General features: G+C 56.0%; 2 protein-coding genes across 2 annotated transcripts in view; one reads left to right on the forward strand and one right to left on the reverse strand.

The window, feature by feature from the left end:
- Window positions 1–1,915: 1,915 nt before the first annotated feature.
- LOC132341220 (solute carrier family 2, facilitated glucose transporter member 4-like) lies at window positions 1,916–16,942 on the reverse strand. Its single transcript, XM_059872586.1, has 11 exons — window positions 16,160–16,942; window positions 13,611–13,772; window positions 10,953–11,113; window positions 10,271–10,395; window positions 9,683–9,798; window positions 9,117–9,276; window positions 8,346–8,527; window positions 6,549–6,653; window positions 5,887–5,982; window positions 4,584–4,787; window positions 1,916–3,094 (listed from the first exon to the last, which is right to left on the reverse strand). The coding sequence occupies exons 1-11, from the start codon at window positions 16,196–16,198 to the stop codon at window positions 2,888–2,890; spliced, it is 1,557 nt and encodes a 518-aa protein (XP_059728569.1). The 5' UTR covers window positions 16,199–16,942; the 3' UTR covers window positions 1,916–2,887.
- A 1,103-nt stretch (window positions 16,943–18,045) lies between these two features.
- The window catches only part of LOC132341252 (mucin-2-like), a 20,295-nt gene continuing 19,786 nt past the window's right edge, over window positions 18,046–18,554 (forward strand). Inside the window, exon 1 of the mRNA XM_059872616.1 lies at window positions 18,046–18,085. Coding sequence (XP_059728599.1) covers window positions 18,046–18,085 — 40 coding nt within the window. The remainder of the gene's footprint in view (window positions 18,086–18,554) is intronic.

The following is an 18,554-nucleotide window of genomic DNA, read 5'->3' on the forward strand; positions in this document are numbered from 1 at the left end:
CGGGGACCCCCAAAAAAGGAGAATCAGGAGCTAAAAGTGGGGGTGGGGATCCCCAAAATAGGGGGAGGGGACCCCAAAATCCCTGCGGGGGGAGGGGAGGTGTCACGTGGGGGGGGGTGACACACATGGGGACCCGGCCTGGCCCCGCCCCCTCCCCTTTTTGGGGACCCCCACCCCCGGGACAGGGGGGCTCCCCCAAAAAATCCTCCCCTGAGGGGGGCTGGGAGGTCGGGGAGGGGAAATTTTGGGGGGTCCAGGGGGGTTTTGGGGGGTCCCGAGGGGGAATTTTGGGGTTTTTTTGGGGGTCCCGCGAGCATTTTATACGGGGAGGGGAATCCCTTCCTCACAGGGACCCCCCCCAATTCCTTATATGGAGTTGGGGCCCCCCGAAATTCCTTATAAGGAGTTTTGAGGGTCCCCCATTTCCTTATATGGCGTTAGGGGTTCCCCCCTTTCCTTATAAGGAGCGGCGGGGGTCCCCAACTTCCTTATATGGAAACTCGAGGGTCCCCCATGTCTTTATATGGAATTGGGGGTCCCCGACTTCCTTATATGGAATTGGGGGGGGGGGTCCTCAACTTCCTTATATGGAAACCCGAGGGTCCCCAATTTCCTTATATGGAAACTCGGGGGTTCCCCCAATTCTTTCTGTGGAAACTCGGGGGTCCCCCCATTTCCTTATAAGGAGTTTCGGGGGTCTCCCAATTCCTTAAAAGGGTTCGGGGGGGATCCCCAAATTCCTTCCGTGGGGGGGTGGGGGGGGGGGGGTCGCGCGCTCGCCGCCGCCGCCACGCGGCCCCCTGGCGGGCGGGCGCGGCCTAGGCCGGGCCTGAGGGGGAAAACCGCAGCGGGAAAGGATCGGGAGCCATCGCGGAGCTTCTCCACCCCTCCCCAAAGGCGCTGCCGCCCCCCGGAACCCCCCGGGGCCGGGCCCGGACTCACCCCCGCGCCCGCGAGCCCCGAAGCCCGAACCGCCGCCGCGCTGGAGCTGCTGCAACCCCCGGGCCCCACCGCGCATGCGCGCCCGCCCCGGGGCGGGGGGAGGAGAGCCACTGAGCATGCGCGGAGAGGGTGGGGCCGCGCCGAGGAGGGAAATTCGCATGCGCACACAAGGGAGGGGTGGTGTGGAGAGGGCTGCTCGCATGCGCAAAGAGTGGGAGGGTGGGGTTAAGGCTTGCGGCACCGCCCAGCCCGAGGGTTCTCGCGAGATTTGCGGCCCTGCACAGCGCGGCGCGGTTGGCGTGATCTCGCGAGAGCGCCGCGCTGCGATCTGCATGACGGCCCTCGGCTCTCGCGAGATTTCGCTGGGGTACGCGGCGTAGCCAGCGAGTTCTCGCGATATTTGGAGCACGCGGCGGGCGAGGCCGGGCCTCACCTCAGGCGCCTTTTGGGGGGGGGGGGGGGAAGGGGGGAGTCGTTGCCATGGCAACGCCGCCGGCAGTGCTAGTTATGCTAATGAGCCTAATAACGCTGATCGCTTCACCGCAAGCGGCCGGGATTTATGTAGATTTATGTAAATGTATGTAGATTCATGCGGACGCACCGCGAGGTTTCATCACTGCGCATGCGCCCCTCGCCGCCCCTCACGTGGCGCCCCCTCGCGGCCCGCGTGCGCTCCACGAGGCTCTCGACCAATCAGAAGCGGCGCTGCCGCGGATCCACCAATGGGACGCGAGCGGGCGTGGTCTCAAAAGGGGCGGGGCTTGATCTTAAAGGGGCCGACATTTGAGGCTCCGCCCCTCAAATCCCCTCCCCCACCCCCAATTTTGGGGTTAAATCTCCCCAATTTGGGGGTCTGGCCCCGCCTCCTCATCAATTTTGGGGAGCTCCGCCCCTTTTCCCCACCCCCACCTCCAAAATTCCCCAATTTCCCACAAAATTCCCCCAAATCCCCCAAATTTTGGGGTCGCCGCCGTTCTGTTCTCACCTTTATTTACAACCGGAGGGGGAGAGACCCCAAAAATCCCAAAATTCTCCCAAAATCCCTCCCCGAAAACAATGGGAGGGGAAAAACCCCAAAATTTGGGGAGAGCCCCAAAAAAAACCCCAAAATTTGGGGGGGAGCTCCTCAAATTCTGCCTGAAAGGGCCCAAAAAATCGAAAATCGCCCCAAAAACGCCTTAAAAACCCCAAATTTTTGGAGATTTCCCCCAGAATGCTCGAAATTTTTTGGGGCTCCCCAAAATCGACCCCAAAGTGCCAAAAAAATCGCTAAAATTTGGGGGGTTCACCCTAAAATCAGCCCCAAAATGGCCCAAAACCCCCAAAATTGTCTTTAAAAACCAAAATTTTGGGGTTTTGCCTCAAAATCGACCCGAAAGGCCCCAAAATTTTCGATGAGGCACCCCAAAAAGCCGCAGATTTTTGGGGGTCCCCTCAAAATCAACCCCAAAGGGTCAAAATTTGGGGGAAGACGCCCCAAAATCAGCCCAAAAAATGCGAAAATCGGCCGGAAATTGCCTTAAAAAAACCCAAATTTTGGGGGTTTCGCCTCAAAAAGGCCCCAAATTTTTGGGGTTCCCCCAAAATCAACTCCAAAGTGCCAAAAAAGCCCCCAAATTTCTGGGGATTTGCCCAAAAATCAGCCTCAAAAGGCCCAAAGACTCCCCCAAAACCGGACCTAAATCACCTGAAAAAACACCAAATTTTTGGGGTTTTTGCCCAAAAAAAACCCCCAAATTTTTGGAGATTTTCCCCAAAATCGACCCCAAAAGCCCCAAATTTTTGGGGGGGTCCTAACATGGACTCCAATGGTAAAATTTGAGGGGGGGGCAACACAAAATCAGCCCAAAAAATGCGAAAATCGGCCAAAAATCGCCTTTAAAAAATCCCAATTTTTGGGTTTTTCACCCCAAAAAGCCCCAAAATTTTGGGGTCTCGCCCCGTTTCAGGGCTCCTCGTGGCCGGCCAGGCTCTGCAGCTCCGTGTCCTTCTCGAGGGGTCCCAGCAGGGCCAGGGGGGGCTCCGGGGGGGTCTGGGGGTCGCCCTCGGGGAAGGGGCGGCCGCGCGTCTCCGGGAGCAGCAGGAAGGTGAAGAGGGAGAAACCCCCCAGGAGCGCCGAGAAGAGCAGGAACACCAGGGGACCCAGCCGGGCCTGGGGTGGGGAAAAATTGGGGGAAAATTGGGGGGAAATGGGGAAAAAATTGGGGAAAAATTGGGGGGAAAACGGGGAAAAAATGGGGGGGAAATTGGGGGGAAAATGGGGGGAAAATTGGGATTTTTTAGGGGAAAATTGGGGAAAGAAATGAGATTTTTATGGGGGAAAAATGGGGAAAATTGGGGGAAAATTGGGGGAAATGGGGGAAAAATGGGGGAAGAAATGGGGGGAAATGGGGGAAAAATTGGGATTTTTTTAGGGGAAAATTGGGGAAAAGATGGGATTTTTATGGGGGAAAAATGGGGAAAATTGGGAAAAAATGGGGAAAAATTGGGGGAAAATTGGGGGAAAAATGGGGGAAAAATGGGATTTTTTTAGGGGAAAATTGGGGAAAAGATGGGATTTTTATGGGGGAAAAATGGGGAAAATTGGGGGAAAATTGGGGGAAAATTGGGGGGAAATTGGGGGAAAATTGGGGGAAAATTGGGGGAAAAATGGGATTTTTTAGGGGAAAATTGGGGAAAAGATGGGATTTTTATGGGGGAAAAATGGGGAAAATTGGGGGGAAATGGGGAAAAAATTGGGGGGGAAATGGGGGAAAACGGGGAAAAAATGGGGGAAAATTGGGGGAAATGGGGAAAATTGGGGAAAAATTGGGGAAAATGGGGAAAAAGAGGAAAAATTGGGGAAAATTGGGGGGGAAATGGAGAAAAATTGGGGGAAAATTGGGGGGGAAATTGGGAAAAATTGGGGGAAAATGGGGCAAATTGGGAGAATGAGGAAAAATAGGGAAAAATTGGGGGGAAATGGGGAAAAATTGGGGAAAAATTGGGGAAAATGGGGGAAGAATGGGGGAAATTGGGGGGAAATGGGGAAAAATTGGGGGGAAATTGGTGGAAATTTGGGGGAAAATTGGGATTTTTACGGGGAAAAATGGGGAAAAAAGAGATTTTTATGGGGGAAAAAAATGGGGGGGAAATTTGGGGAAAAATTGGGGGAAATGGGGGGAAAATTGGGGGAAATGAGGGGGAAATGGGGAAAAATTGGGATAAAATGGGGAAAAATTGGGATTTTTGGGGAGAAAAAAATTGGAAAAATTGGGGGAAAATTAAATCCCCAAAATCCCCATAAACAACCCCAAATTTTGGTACCTGCAGGGAGGGGCAGGCCATGGCCACGGCCAAAGCATCCCCAAAATCCCCCCTTAAATCCCCCCAAAACTGCCCCAAATCCCCCTAAAATCCCCCATAAATCCCCCCAAACCCCCCCAAAACCCCAAATTTTCCCCATTTCTCCCCAATTTGACCCCCAAAAAATCCCAAAACCTCCAAATTTCCCCATTTCTTCACCAAAAAACCCCAAATTTTCCCCAAAAACCCCCAAATTTTCCCCATTCCTCCCCCAAAACCCCCCCAAAAATCCCAATAAAAATCCCAAAAAAATCCCCCAAACCCCCCAAACGCCCCAAACTCCCCAATTTCGGTACCTGCAGGGAGGGGAAGGCCATGGCCACGGCGGTGTTGCTGGCCCAGTTGACGAGCCCAGCCAGGGCGAGCGCGGCCCCGCGGGGCCCGGCCGGGAACAGCTCGGCCCCCACGAACCAGGGCAGGGGGCCCGGCCCCACCGCGAAGAACCCCACGAAGGCCAGGGCAGAACCCAGCGCCAGAGCCCCCCAAAAGGGACCCCCCAGCTGGGGAGAAAATGGGAAATTTTTAGGAATTTTTTGAAATTTTTTTTAGAATTTTTTTCTGATTTTTTTTCTGATTTTTTTCTGATTTTTTCTGATTTTTTTTCGATTTTTTAAAAATTTTTTTCGGATTTTTTTCAGATTTTTTTTCCTGATTATTTGGAATTTTATTCGGATTTTTTCAGAACTTTTTGGAATTTTTTCTGATTTTTTAGAATTTTTTCTGATTTTTTTTCTGATTTTTTTTGAATTTTTTTCGGATATTTTTCGGATTTTTTTCTAATTTTTTTTTAAATTTTTTTCTGATTATTTGGAATTTTTTTTCGAATTTTTTCAGATTTTTTTTGGAATTTTTTCTGATTTTTTCAGATTTTTTTTTTAAATTTTTTTCTGATTTTTTTCAGATTTTTTTCTGATTTTTTTCGAATTTTTTCGGAATTTTTTAAAAAAATTTTTTGGAATTTTTTTTCTGATTATTTGGGATTTTTTTTCGGATTTTTTCAGATTTTTTTTTTGAAATTTTTTCTGCTTTTTTAGAATTTTATTGGATTTTTTTTTTTTCAGATTTTTTTCAGAATATTTTCGGAATTTTTTCTGATTTTTTTGTTTTCTTCTGATATTTTTCTGATATTTTCCTGAATTATTTTCAGGGTTTTTTCAGATTTTTTTTGGATTTTTTTTGGTGATTTTGGGGTTCCAGGTGATTTTGGGGTCCCAGGTGATGTTGGGGTGCCAGGTGAGTTTGGGGTCCCAGGTGATTTTGGGTGCCCAGGTGAGTTTGGGCTGCCCAGGTGACTTTGGGGTTCCAGATTGGGATTTTTGGGGGATGTCCCAGGTGATTTTGGGGTCCCAGGTGATGTTGGGGTGCCCAGGTGAGTTTGGGGTCCCCTTGAGGCTCACCTTGAGGGCCACGCCCAGGTGATTTTGGGGTCCCAGGTGATTTTGGAGTGCCCAGGTGAGTTTTGGGATCCAGGGTTGGATTTTGGGGTGCCCAGGTGAGTTTGGGGTTCCAGGTTGGGATTTTTGGGGGGTGCCCCAGGTGATGTTGGGGTGCCCAGGTGAGTTTGGGGTGCCCAGGTGAGTTTGGGGTCCCCCTGCTCACCTTCAGGGCCACGCCCAGGGTCCCGGCGCATCCCATCATGCCCAGCAGCCCCACCAGCTGCAGCACGCGGCGCCCCGCCCTCTCCACCAGCACCACCTGAGGGGGCGGGGCTTAGACAGGGACATGCCCACAGGGAGGCCACGCCCACCAAGGAGACCCCACCCTCATTGCGGGACCGCTCCCGGTTGTGACCACGCCCATTTGTGAGGCTCCTCCCTCGCGTGACCACGCCCATCCGATGAGACCCAGCTAGTGACCACGCCCACCATGACTCCACCCTTGTGGCCACGCCCACCATGAGACCACGCCCATTGTAACCACGCCCGCCATACAGACCACTCTCATTGTGACCACGCCCATTCACGAGGCTCCTCCCACTCGTGACCACACCCATGAATGAGACTCCGGCCCTTGTGGCCACGCCCTCCATGAAGCCACTCCCACTCGTGACCATGCCCATCCCTTCGACCCCACCCACGACACCCCACCCCTTCAGGACCACGCCCACTTGGAAGACTCCACCCACCAGGGCCACACCTCAGCAAGACCACACCCAAAAATGAGACCACGCCCCATCATAACCACGCCCATCCCTTAGGATGCCACAGGGCCCCTCCCCCAACATGGGCATGGCCATGGGTGTGGCATTGGGCGTGGCTTACCGACAGGGCGGTGGCCGCCACGTTGACCACGCCCGTTCCGATGGTGCCAACAGCCGGGTCCTGAAGCCCCGCCCCCTCAAAGATGGACGTCGAATAATAGAAGATCTGGGGTGGAGAAAGGGGCGTGGTCAGCCAATGGACATACCCCTTCAAGCCACGCCCTCTCTAGCCACACCCCTAAGGAAGCCCCACCCCAAAACTCCCCCAATTCCACATGGCCACGCCCTGTATCAACGGTGCCACGCCCACGAGGCTCCACCCCTTTAGGCCCCACCCCCAAGTCTTACCCAATAGCCCCACATTCCTCATTTAGCCACGCCCCTTCCTTCAAGCCCTGCCCCTTGTTCTGCCTGTGTCTACCCCATTGACCACACCCATTCCCTTTAAACCACGCCCATTCCCTTTAAACCACGCCCATTCCCTTTAAACCACGCCCATTTCCTTTAAACCACGCCCATTTCCCACTATTTTTAGCCGTTTTTTGCCATTTTCCCCCCGTTTATCGCCATTTTTTCCCCGATTTTTGCCATTTTCCCCCCATTTTTCGCCATTTCCCCCCTGTTTTTCCCGATTCCGGGTGTTTTCACCCCGTTTTTACTGCGTCGATGCCCAAGAGTGGCTGCGCCAGCTGCAGCCCCAGGGTGCCACCATAGCCCCGCCCACTGCCACACCCACTTCCTTAAACCCCGCCCATTTCCCCCTATTTTTTCACTATTTTCCCCAATTTTGAATGGTTTTGCCCCATTTTTACCGTGTTGATCCCCAAGAGTGGCTGCGCCAGAGTGACATTAATGGTCCCGCCCACTGCCACGCCCATTCCCTTTAAACCACGCCCATTTCCATTAAACCACGCCCATTTCCCACTATTTTTAGCCGTTTTTCGCCATTTCCCCCCGTTTATCGCCATTTTTTCCCCGATTTTTGCCATTTTTTCCCCGTTTTTCGTCATTCCCCCCCCGTTTTTCCCGATTCCGGGAGTTTTCGCCCCATTTTTACCACGTTGATGCCCGAGAGCTGCTGCGCCAGCTGCAGTCCCAGGGTGCCACTATGGCCCCGCCCACTGCCACACCCACTTCCTTAAACCCCCGCCCATTTCCCCCTAATTTTTCACGATTTTTCCCAATTTTGAATGGTTTTGCCCCATTTTTGCCGTGTTGATTCCCAAGAGCTGCTGCGCCAGAGTGACGTTAATGGCCCCGCCCACTACCACGCCCATTCCCTTTAAACCACGCCCATTTCCATTAAACCACGCCCATTTCCCACTATTTTTAGCCGTTTTTTCGCCATTTTCCCCCCGTTTATCGCCATTTTTTCCCCGATTTTCGCCATTTTCCCCCCGTTTTTCGCCATTTCCCCCCCGTTTTTCCCGATTCCGGGTGTTTTCGCCCCATTTTTACCACGTTGATGCCCGAGAGCTGCTGCGCCAGCTGCAGCCACAGGGTGCCACTATGGCCCCGCCCACTGCCACACCCACTTCCTTAAACCACGCCCATTTCCCCCTAATTTTTCACGATTTTTCCCAATTTTGGATGGTTTTGCCCCATTTTTACCGTGTTGATCCCCGAGAGCGACTGTGCAAGAGTTACGTTAATGGCCCCGCCCACTGCCACGCCCATTCCCTTTAAACCACGCCCATTTCCATTAAACCACGCCCATTTTCCCACTATTTTTAGCCGTTTTTCGCCATTTTCCCCCCGTTTATCGCCATTTTTTCCCCGATTTTTGCCATTTTTTCCCCATTTTTCACCATTTCCCCCCCGTTTTTCCCGATTCTGGGAGTTTTCGCCCCGTTTTTACCGCGTTGATGCCCGAGAGCTGCTGCGCCAGCTGCAGCCCCAGGGTGACGATCAGCGGCTGCCGGTAGCGGCGGCTCCGGCACAGCTCCAGCAGCCCCACCTTGGGGGCGGGGCCTCGGCCAAGCTCCGCCTCCAGCGCTGCCAGCCCCGCCTCTGCCGCCGGGCCGGCCAATCGCAATAGGCCTGGGGAGAGGGGAGGGGCTTGTTACGATAAGGGGGAGGGGAGGAGGAGGAGGAAGAGGGGTCAGGGAGAGTGAGGAAGGCAAAAGGGAGGAGGAAGAGGAAGAGGAAGGGGAAGGGGAAGGGGAAGAGGAAGAGGAAGAGGAAGAGGAAGAGGAAGAGGAGGAGGAAAGGGGAAGAGGAAAATGAAGAGGAAGAGGAAGAGGAAGAGGAAGAGGAAGAGGAAGAATCAGGATGGAGGAAAATGAAGGTGAGGAGGAGGAGGAAGAAGGGGAGGAAGATCAAGGGGGGGAGGAGGAGGAGCCAATAAAGGTGAGGAAGATGGAGGAGAGGAGGAGGAAGATGAAGGTGAGGAAGACGAGCAGGGCTTGAGGAAGAGGAGGACGAAGACAAACGGGATGGAGGAGGAAGAGGAGGGAGGGAGGAAGAGGAAGAGGAAGGGGATGGAAGAGGAAGATGAAGGTTGGGAAGAGGAAGAGGAGGAAGAATCGGGATGGAGGAAGAGGACGAGGAGGAAGAGGAAGATTCGGGCGGGAGGAAGAGGAGGAGGAGCCCCGGGGCCCCGCGAGCGAGGCCGAAGGCTCGCACTCACCGCGGCGCGCGCGGCCGCGCTGGCCCCGGGCCAGCAGGAACCGGGGGCTCTCGGGACACAGCGGCAGCAGCAGCAGCTGCAGCGCCGCCGGAAGAAGCCCCGCCCCCAGCAGCGCAGGCCACGCCCTCGGCGTCCCCAGCAGCGCCCGCAGCCCCAGCACCTGCGGGAGAGGCCGCGATATCGCGAGATATCGCGAGATATTGCGGGAAAACCCCTCAGGACCCTCAGCCACGCCCCCACATCAGGCCCCACCCACCTGCACCCTAAGACACCAAAATGTCCCCACCCAAAGACCACACCCACTCAAGCTCCTCCCACAACGGCACCTCCCACCCAAGGCCCGCCCCTCAAAGCCACGCCCACTCGTTAACCCCATGCCATTCAAAGCCACGCCCACCCCAAGACACACCTCCAGAGTGGGCGGAGCATCCCCACAACCTCCAACCAGCCCTCCCCATCCAAACCCCCCCCACAACAACCCCTCCCACCCAAGCCCCGCCTATAATGACTCCTCCCAGCCAAGCCCCGCCCATAGAGGCCCCGCCCACCCCGCGGGCCACGCCCACCTGCGCCACCAGGATGCCCAGGACGATGCCGAGCTGGTGCAGGGTCCCCAGCGCCCCCCGCAGGCGCAGCGGCGCCACCTCGCCCACGTAGAGCGGCACCAGCACCGAGACCAGCCCTAGGGGGCGGGGTCAGTGGGACACGCCCCTCAGAGAGAGGACACGCCCACACAGAGAAAGACACACCCCCACCAAACAGGACATGCTCTCTATACAGCCAGGCCACGCCCACGTAGAGCAGAAGCATCACCAAAACCAGCCCTAGGGGGCGGAGTCAGTGGGACACGCCCCTCAGAGAGAGAGGACACGCCCACATAGAGACAGGACACGCCCCTTGACCTGTGGGACACACCCACTAAACAGGCAGGCCACGCCCATATATTTGCAACATGACCCTCTGCTCGCAAGCCACGCCCACACAGAGCCAGGCCACACCCCCAAAAAGCCATGCCCCAACACATTCAGGCCACGCCCCTCACAGAGCTTGGTCACACCCCCATAGTGTTAGGCCACACCCACACAGATTGAGGTCACGCCGCTAGAGCAAAGCCACGCCCCCCAGTCAGGCCACGCCCCCAGGTGAGGCCATACCTGAGTAGGCGCCGACGATGAAGCGGCCGATGATGATGAGGATGTAGGTGGGGCCCAGCTTGGCCCCGCCCATCAGGGCCCCGCCCACCACGGCCAGGCCGTTGGTGGCCAATAGGGCGCCTTTCCTGGGGGAGAGGGGGAGGGGAGGGGGCGTGGCCACAGGCAGGGTGACCACGCCTCTTAAGCTCCTCCCATTTGTGCCTCACACCATTAGGCCCCACCCCAATGATTGAGCCACGCCCATTTGACCAATCCCATGTCGGCACCCCTTTAAGCCCCGCCCCCCAACCCCACCCTGCCACTCCCCTTTATGCTCCACCCTCAAACTACCTCCTCCTTAAGCCACGCCCATTCACCACACCCCGCTAAGCCCCGCCCTCACCCTTTAAACCCCTCCTCCTCCAATCCCCGCCCTCAAATCCCCTCCCCTCCAAGGCCCTCCTCCTTAAGCCACGCCCACGTCACCCCACCCTATTAAGCCCCGCCCTCACCCCTTTAACTCCTTCCTGTCCACTTCAAGCCCCGCCCTCAATTCCTCTCCTTAAGCCCCACCCACTCGGCCACACCCCATTAAGCCCCACCCTCACCCCTTTAACCCCTTCCCTTCCAATCCCCACCCTCAAACCCCTCCCCTGGAGGCCCCGCCCCTGGAGGTCCCGCCCCTGGAAGCCACGCCCCTCACCTGCCGAGGCGCTCGGCCATGGCCCCGCCCGCCAGGGCCGTGCCCATCCCCCCCACGGAGAAGATGGCGACCGAGAGCGCCCAGAGCAGCGACAGCGTCTGGGGAGGGGGCGGCGACCCCCAGCGCCGCGCCCAGGTGGCGTTGTACTCGCCCTCGATCACCTGGGGGGAGGGGCAATTTGGGGAGGGGGCTCCTCTGGGGGGGGCAGCCATTCATAGAGAAAGGAACCCCAATTTGGGGAGGGGGCTCCTCTTGGGGGGGAGCAGCCATTCATAGAGAAAGGAACCCCAATTTGGGGAGGGGGCGGCGACCCCCAGCGCCGCGCCCAGGTGGCGTTGTACTCGCCCTCGATCACCTGGGAGGAGGGGGAATTTGGGGAGGGGGCTTCTCTTGGGGGGGGCAGCCATTCATAGAGAAAGGAACCCCAATTTGGGGAGGGGGCGGCGACCCCCAGCGCCGCGCCCAGGTGGCGTTGTACTCGCCCTCGATCACCTGGGGGGAGGGGGAATTTGGGGAGGGGGCTCCTCTGGGGGGGGCAGCCATTCATAGAGAAAGGAACACGAATTTGGGGAGGGGGCGGCGACCCCAGCGCCGCGCCCAGGTGGGGTTGTACTCGCCCTCGATCACCTGGGGGGAGGGGCAATTTGGGGAGGGGGCTTCTCTTGGAGGGGGGCAGCCATTCATAGAGAAAGGAACCCCAATTTGGGGAGGGGGCGGCGACCCCCAGCGCCGCGCCCAGGTGGCGTTGTACTCGCCCTCGATCACCTGGGGGGAGGGGGAATTTGGGGAGGGGGCTTCTCTTGGAGGGGGACGACTCAAATTTAGGGAGGGGGCTCTGGGGGGGGGGGGAACAACCGAATTTGGGGAGGGGGCGGCGACCCCCAGCGCCGCGCCCAGGTGGGGTTGTACTCGCCCTCGATCACCTGGGGGGAGGGGGAATTTGGGGAGGGGGCTTCTCCGAGGGGGAGCAGCCATTCATAGAGAAAGGAACCCGAATTTGGGGAGGGGGCTTCTCTGGGGGGGAGCAGCCATTCATAGAGAAAGGAACCCCAATTTGGGGAGGGGGCTCCCACCCAAGGACCTATTTATGGGTGAGGCAACCCAATTTGGGGAGGGGGCTCCTCTTGGGGGAAACCCCAATTTGGGGAGGGGTCCTCTGGGGGGGAACCCCAATTTGGGGAGGGGGCTCCTCTTGGGGGAAACCCCAATTTGGGGAGGGGGTCCTCTGGGGGGAGGGGAAACCCCAAGGGGGATTCTGCCAAATTTGGGGCGGGGTCTCTGGAATGAGGGGTGGCGTCTCTGGAATTAGGGGAGGGGTCCGGGTAATTAGGGGAGGGGGTCTCCTCAATTAGAGGAGGGGTCTCCCTGATAGGGGCGGGGTCTCCCCCATGAGGGGCGTGGTCTCCAGAATTTGGGGAGGGGTCTTCAGAGGGGGATCTCCCCGGGGCAGGGTCTGGGTAATTAGAGGAGGGGTCTTTGGGAGGGGTTATCCCAATTAGGGGCGGGGTCTCGGAAATGAGGGGCGGAGTCTCCCAAGGGAATTATTCCTAAATAGGGGCGGGGTCTGAGTAATTAGGGGAGGGGCCATGGTAATTAGGGGAGGGGTCTGAGTAATTAGAGGCAGGGTCTCCCCATTAGGGGCGGGGTCTGTGTAATTAGGGGCGTGGTTAGGATAATTAGGGGCGGGGTCTCCAGAGGGAATTCTGCCAAAATAGGGGTGGGGTCTGGGTAATTAGGGGAGGGGCTTTGGGGGATTCACCCCCATTATGGGCGGGGTCTGAGTAATTAAGGGTGGGGTCCATTGGGGCGGGGTCTGTGTAATTAGGGGCGTGGTTAGGGTAATTAGGGGCGGGGTCTCCAGGGGAATTCTTCCAAAATAGGGGCGGGGTCTGGGTAATTAGGGGAGGGGCTTTGGGGGGTTCACCCCAATTAGGGGCAGGGTCTGGGTAATTAAGGGTGGGGTCCATTGGGGCGGGGTCTGTGTAATTAGGGGCGTGGTTAGGGTAATTAGGGGCGGGGTCTCCAGAGGGAATTCTGCCAAAATAGGGGCGGGGTCTGGGTAATTAGGGGAGGGGCTTTGGGGGATTCACCCCCATTAGGGGCGGGGGTCTGTGTAATTAGGGGCGTGGTTAGGGTAATTAGGGGCGGGGTCTCCAGAGGGAATTCTGCCAAAATAGGGGCGGGGTCTGCGTAATTAAGGGAGGGGCTTTGGGGGGTTCACCCCAATTAGGGGCAGGGTCTGGGTAATTAAGGGTGGGGTCCATTGGGGCGGGGTCTGTGTAATTAGGGGCGTGGATATGGTAATTAGGGGCGGGGTCTCCAGAGGGAATTCTGCCAAAATAGGGGCGGGGTCTGGGTAATTAGGGGAGGGGCTTTGGGGGGTTCACCCCAATTAGGGGCAGGGTCTGGGTAATTAAGGGTGGGGTCCATTAGGGCGGGGTCTGTGTAATTAGGGGCGTGGTCATGGTAATTAGGGGCGGGGTCTCTGGAACGAGGGGCGGAGTCTCCAGAGGGAATTCTGCCAAAATGAGGCGGAGTCTGGGTAATTAGGGGAGGGGCTTTGGGGGGGTTCACCCCCAATTAGGGGTGGGGTCTGGGTAATTAGGGGCTGGGTCTCCCATGGGGCGGGGCTATGCTAATTAGGGGCGGGGTCTGCACCTTCTGGGGGGCGTTGATGACGCCGATGTTGAAGCCGAAGCCGAGCGAGCTCAGCGAGGCCGCGAACACCGTCAGGGCCAGGGCGGGGGTCAGCGCCACCGGGGGGGGGGCTGGGGGCGGCGACCCCCGCCCGGGGAACGAGCCGGGACCCCCCTCATCCTCCTGGGGGTGGGGGAGAAGTTTAGAGACCCCTCCCCAAAAAAAAACCCCCAAAATCCACCCCAAAATAGCAAAAAATCCACCCCAAAATCCCCTCAAAATCGCCTAAAATCCCCCCAAAATTCCCCCAAAAATTTTTAAAATCCCCCCAATCATCAACCACAAAATTCCCCAAAAATCCCCCCAAAAATTGACCCCAAAATCCCAAAAATTCTCCCCAAAATCCCCCCAAAATACGGGATTGGGGGAAATTGGGGAGGGGGGTTTCATCATTTTGGGGGTTTTTGGGGGACCCCCTTTATCCTCCTGGGGGAGGACCCCAAAAGTTCAGGGACCCCCCCCCAAAAATCCGCAAATCCCCCCCAAAAATCTCCCCAAAAATCTCCCCAAAATTTTCCCAAAAATAAAATTAAATCCCCCCAAAAATCCCAAAATCCACCCTAAAAATCCCCCCAAAAATCCCAAAAATTCCCCCTAAAAAATCTCCCAAAAATCTCCCAAAATCCACCCAAAAAAATCCGCAAATCCCCCCCCAAAATCTCCCAAAAATAAAAATAAAATCCCCACAAAAATCCCCAAAATTTCCCCAAAAATCCCTAAAAAAAATCCCCCAAAAATAAAAATTAAATCCCCTCCAAATCTCCAAAATTCCCCCAAAAATCCCTTAAAAAATCCCCAAAAATAAAAATAAAATCCCCCAAAAAATCCCCAAATTTTCCCCAAAATCCCTTAAAAAATCCCTAAAAAAATCCCCCAAAAATAAAAATAAAATCCCAACAAAAATCCCCAAAATTTCCCTCAAAATTCCCTTAAAAAATCCCCCAAATTAAAAATTAAATCTCCCCAAAAATCCCCAAAATTTCCCCAAAAATCCCTAAAAAAAAATCCCCCAAAAATAAAAATTAAATCCCCCCAAAAATCCCCAAAATTTCCCCCCAAAATCCCTAAAAAAATCCCCAAAAATAAAAATTAAATCTCTCCAAAAATCCCCAAAATTCCCAAAAAATCCCTTTAAAAATCCCCCAAAAATCCCCAAAATTCCCCCAAAAATCCCTAAAAAAATCCCCCAAAAATCCCAAAATTCCCCCAAAATTCCCAAAAAATTCCCCAAAAAATCCGGGAATTTGGGGGGGGGTCTCTGAGGTGGGGGAGGGGAAATCCGGGTTGGGGGGGAGGGGCAAGGAGGCAAAAAAAATTTGGGGTCGGCCGGGGTGGGGGAGGGGCGGGGTTGGCTGAGGTGGGGGAGGGGCTCAGGGGGAGGGGGCGTGGCCAAAGTTCCCCGCCCCTCCCCCACCCCCCTCACACCCCCGCCCCGCCCCTCCCCCACCTCTCGAGACCCCTCCCCCGCGGTGGGGGGAGGGGGGAGGGGCGGCTCTGTCGCGACATCCGCCCCTCCCCCCACCCCCCTCTGTCGCGACAGGAGGTGAAAATTCCCCTTATTTGGGAAAAGCCGCGGGAATCCCCCCTAATTAGCGCCTAATTAACCCCTAATTAATCCCTAATCACCCCCCACTAACCCCCTACTAATCCCCTAATTAACCCCTAATTAACCCCTAGTTAACCCTTAATTAACCCCTAATTAATCCCTAATCAACCCCCAATAAACCCCTAGTAATCCCCTAATTAACCCCTAATTAACCCCTAGTTAACCCTTAATTAACCCCTAATTAATCCCTAATCATCCCCCTATAACCCTCTACTAATCCCCTAATTAACCCCGAATTAACCCCTAATTAACCCCTAATTAACCCCTAATTAATCCCTAATCACCCCCCACTAACCCCCTACTAATCCCCTAATTAACCCCCAATCAACCCCTAATTAACCCCTAATTAATCCCTAATCATCCCCCAATAACGCCCTACTATTCCCCTAATTAACCCCTAATTAACCCCTAATCAACCCCTAATTAACCCCTAATTAACCCCTAATTAACCGCCGGATTCTCCTCTCCACGACCCCCTCCCCGACCACTAATTAACCCCTAATTAATGCTTAATCAATCCCCCAATCTGTCTCCACTGCTAATTAACTCTTAAATCCTGCTAATTAACGCCTAATTAACATCCAGATCCTCCCCCATGGGTCACAACCCCCCCGACCCCCAATTAACCTCCAATTAATCCTTAATTAATCCTTAATTAACCCCCTCATCTTCCTCCGGGACCCACCGACTCCTAATTGACTCCTAATTAACACCTAATTATCTCTTAATTAACCCCTAATTAAGCTCCCGATCCCCCCTGACACCATGAGCAGTGATTAACCCCTAATTAACCTCTAATTAATCCTTAATTAACGCCCTGACCTACCCCCGGGATCCACGACCCCTAATTAACCCCTAATTAACCTCTAATTACCCCTAATTAACCCCTAATTAACTCACGTACCTCCTCCTCCTCCTGGATCTGCTGGAACCCCCTGGGCATGGAGGCGGTAATTAATTAATTAGTTAATTGGGGAGTTAATGAGGGGCCCCTGTGGGGGTTCCTGGGGGGAGGGGAGAGTTAATTAGGGGTTAATTAAGGGTAATTAGTGGATAATTAAGGGACACCGAGTCCTGGGGGAGCAACAAGGGCTTAATTAAGGGTTAATTAAGGGTTAATTAGAGGTTAATTAGGGGCCGGGGAGGTTAATGGGGGGGCAGTGTAATTAATGGGGGGGTCGGGGGGGTTAATTAAGGTCGGGGGGTTAATTAAGGGTTTTTTAGGGGTCGGCGGGGATCCGGAGGTTAATTAAGGTTAATTAGGGGTAATTAGGGGTTGGGGGGGGAGGTCTCTTGGGGGGGATGGGGGTAATTAAGCTAATTAGGGGGAATTAGTGGTGAATCAAGGTTAATTAACGCTCGAGGAGTATCCGGAGGAGGGGCAGGGAGTTAATTAAGGATTAATTAGGGGTTAATTAGGGGTCGGGGAGGTGACCAGGAGGTTAATTAAGGCTAATTAAGAGTTATTGAGTGGTTAATTAGAGTTAATTAAGGCTCGGGGAGTGTCGAGAGGAGGGGCAGGGAGTTAATTAAGGATTAATTAGGGGTTAATAGGGGTCAGGGGCGGTGCCCAGGAGCTTAATCCATATTAATTACCGCTCATTAAGAGCTAATTAGCGCTGATCAGTGTTAATTAAGGCCCGGCGGGGGGTCGTTAATTAAGGGAGGGGTCTGGCCTTGGGGTGGGGGAGGGGTCGGTGGGTGGGGGGGGGGGGGGGGGAGGGGTGGGGGAGGGGCTGAGCAGGGCGCCCCCCAGCGGCCGGGGCGGCTCCGGCGGCGGCTCCGGGAGGCGGCGGCGGCTCCTGGGGGGTCCCGGGGGGTCTGCGGCAGCTCCGGGGGGCGAGGGGGCGTGGCTTGCATCGGCCACGCCCACCTCTGACCACGCCCACTCCGCCACGCCCCCCCCTCCCCCTTCCTTGTGTGGTTTTTGGTTGGGGGGATTTTTATTTGGGGGGAGGGGGAGGACTGGGTTGACCCCGCCCCTCCCCCCTCCACCCCTCCCCCCAATTCACGCCCCGCCCCCAAATTTCGCCTCACAGCCCCTCCCCCACCCCCAGGGCCACCTCACCCCCTCCCCAAATTCCTGCCCCTCCCCCCCCCCCCCCTCCCCCCAATTCCCGCGGTTTTGCCCTAAAATAGAAATTGGGAGGGGGGGATGACGTCACCGCCCCTCCCCCCGCCAACGATTCGTGGGGGGGGGTGTCCCCAGGGAGGGTGGGGGAGGGGCAGGCGCGTGCCCGGGGCTATTTTTAGCCCCTTCCCCACCCCCCCCCCCGTAAAATGTCACCTGAATGTGACCTCGAGGTGGGGGAGGGGAATTTAAAGGGCCAGAGCCCCAATTTTGGAAATTTGACTCTTCCTGGGGGTGGGGGTGAGGGGGACACGGGGACACCCCGTTTGACGTCACCGGAGGGTGTGGCCACCCAGGGGACACCCAGGGGACACCCAGGGGACACCGAGGACGCGCGTGGGCCCGGTGGGCGTGGCCAAACAACGTTGCCACGCCTCCAAAACAGCTCAACAACCAATCACGCCCCCCCCGCGGGTGACAATGGAACCGCCCGAAGGGGCGTGGTTTGCTGGAATGGGCGTGGGTAAATGTCAAAGGCGTGGCCACGCAAAGAGGGCGTGGCCCCGCAGGAGGGGGCGTGGCCTCAGCCTGCAGCGAACCGGGTCTGGGGGGGGGAGCTGCGCGCTCGCGGAAATCTCCCAAAAAAACGCCAAAAAAACCCCAAAAAACCCCGAAAAAACCCCTAAAAAAAGCGTGGGGAGGGACTCGCCGAGCTCGCCATGGTGTCGCTGCTCTGCTGCGGGCCCAAAATGGCCGCGTGTGGGCTCGTCCTCAGCGTCTGGGGCGTCGTGATGTTGGTGAGGGGCCCTGAGGGGCCGTGAGGGGCTGGGGGGGGGTTGGGGGGGTTCTGAGGGGTTTTGGGGGGGTTCTGAGGGGTTTTGGGGGGGCTTGGAATGGGTTTTGGGGGGTTCTAAGGCGTTTTCGGGGGTCCTGAGGGGTTGGGGAGGGGTCTCGGGGAGGTTTTGGGGTGATTCTGAGGAGTTGATAGGAGGTTTGACAGGGGCTGTGAGGGGCTGGGGGGGCTTTGGGGGTGTTCTGAGGGGTTTTGAGGGAATTCTGAGGGGTTTGGGGGAAATTTTGAGGGGTTTTGGGGGCTTGGAGGGGTTTTGGGGGGGTTCTGAGAGGTTTTGGGGGAATTCTGAGGGGTTCTGGGGGAAATTGTGAGGGTTTGGGGAGAATTCTGAGGGGTTTTGGGGGGCTTGGAGGGGTTTTGGGGGGGATTCTGAGG

Source organism: Haemorhous mexicanus, chromosome 37 (genome assembly GCF_027477595.1).
Source record: "Haemorhous mexicanus isolate bHaeMex1 chromosome 37, bHaeMex1.pri, whole genome shotgun sequence".
Lineage (NCBI taxonomy): Eukaryota > Metazoa > Chordata > Aves > Passeriformes > Fringillidae > Haemorhous > Haemorhous mexicanus.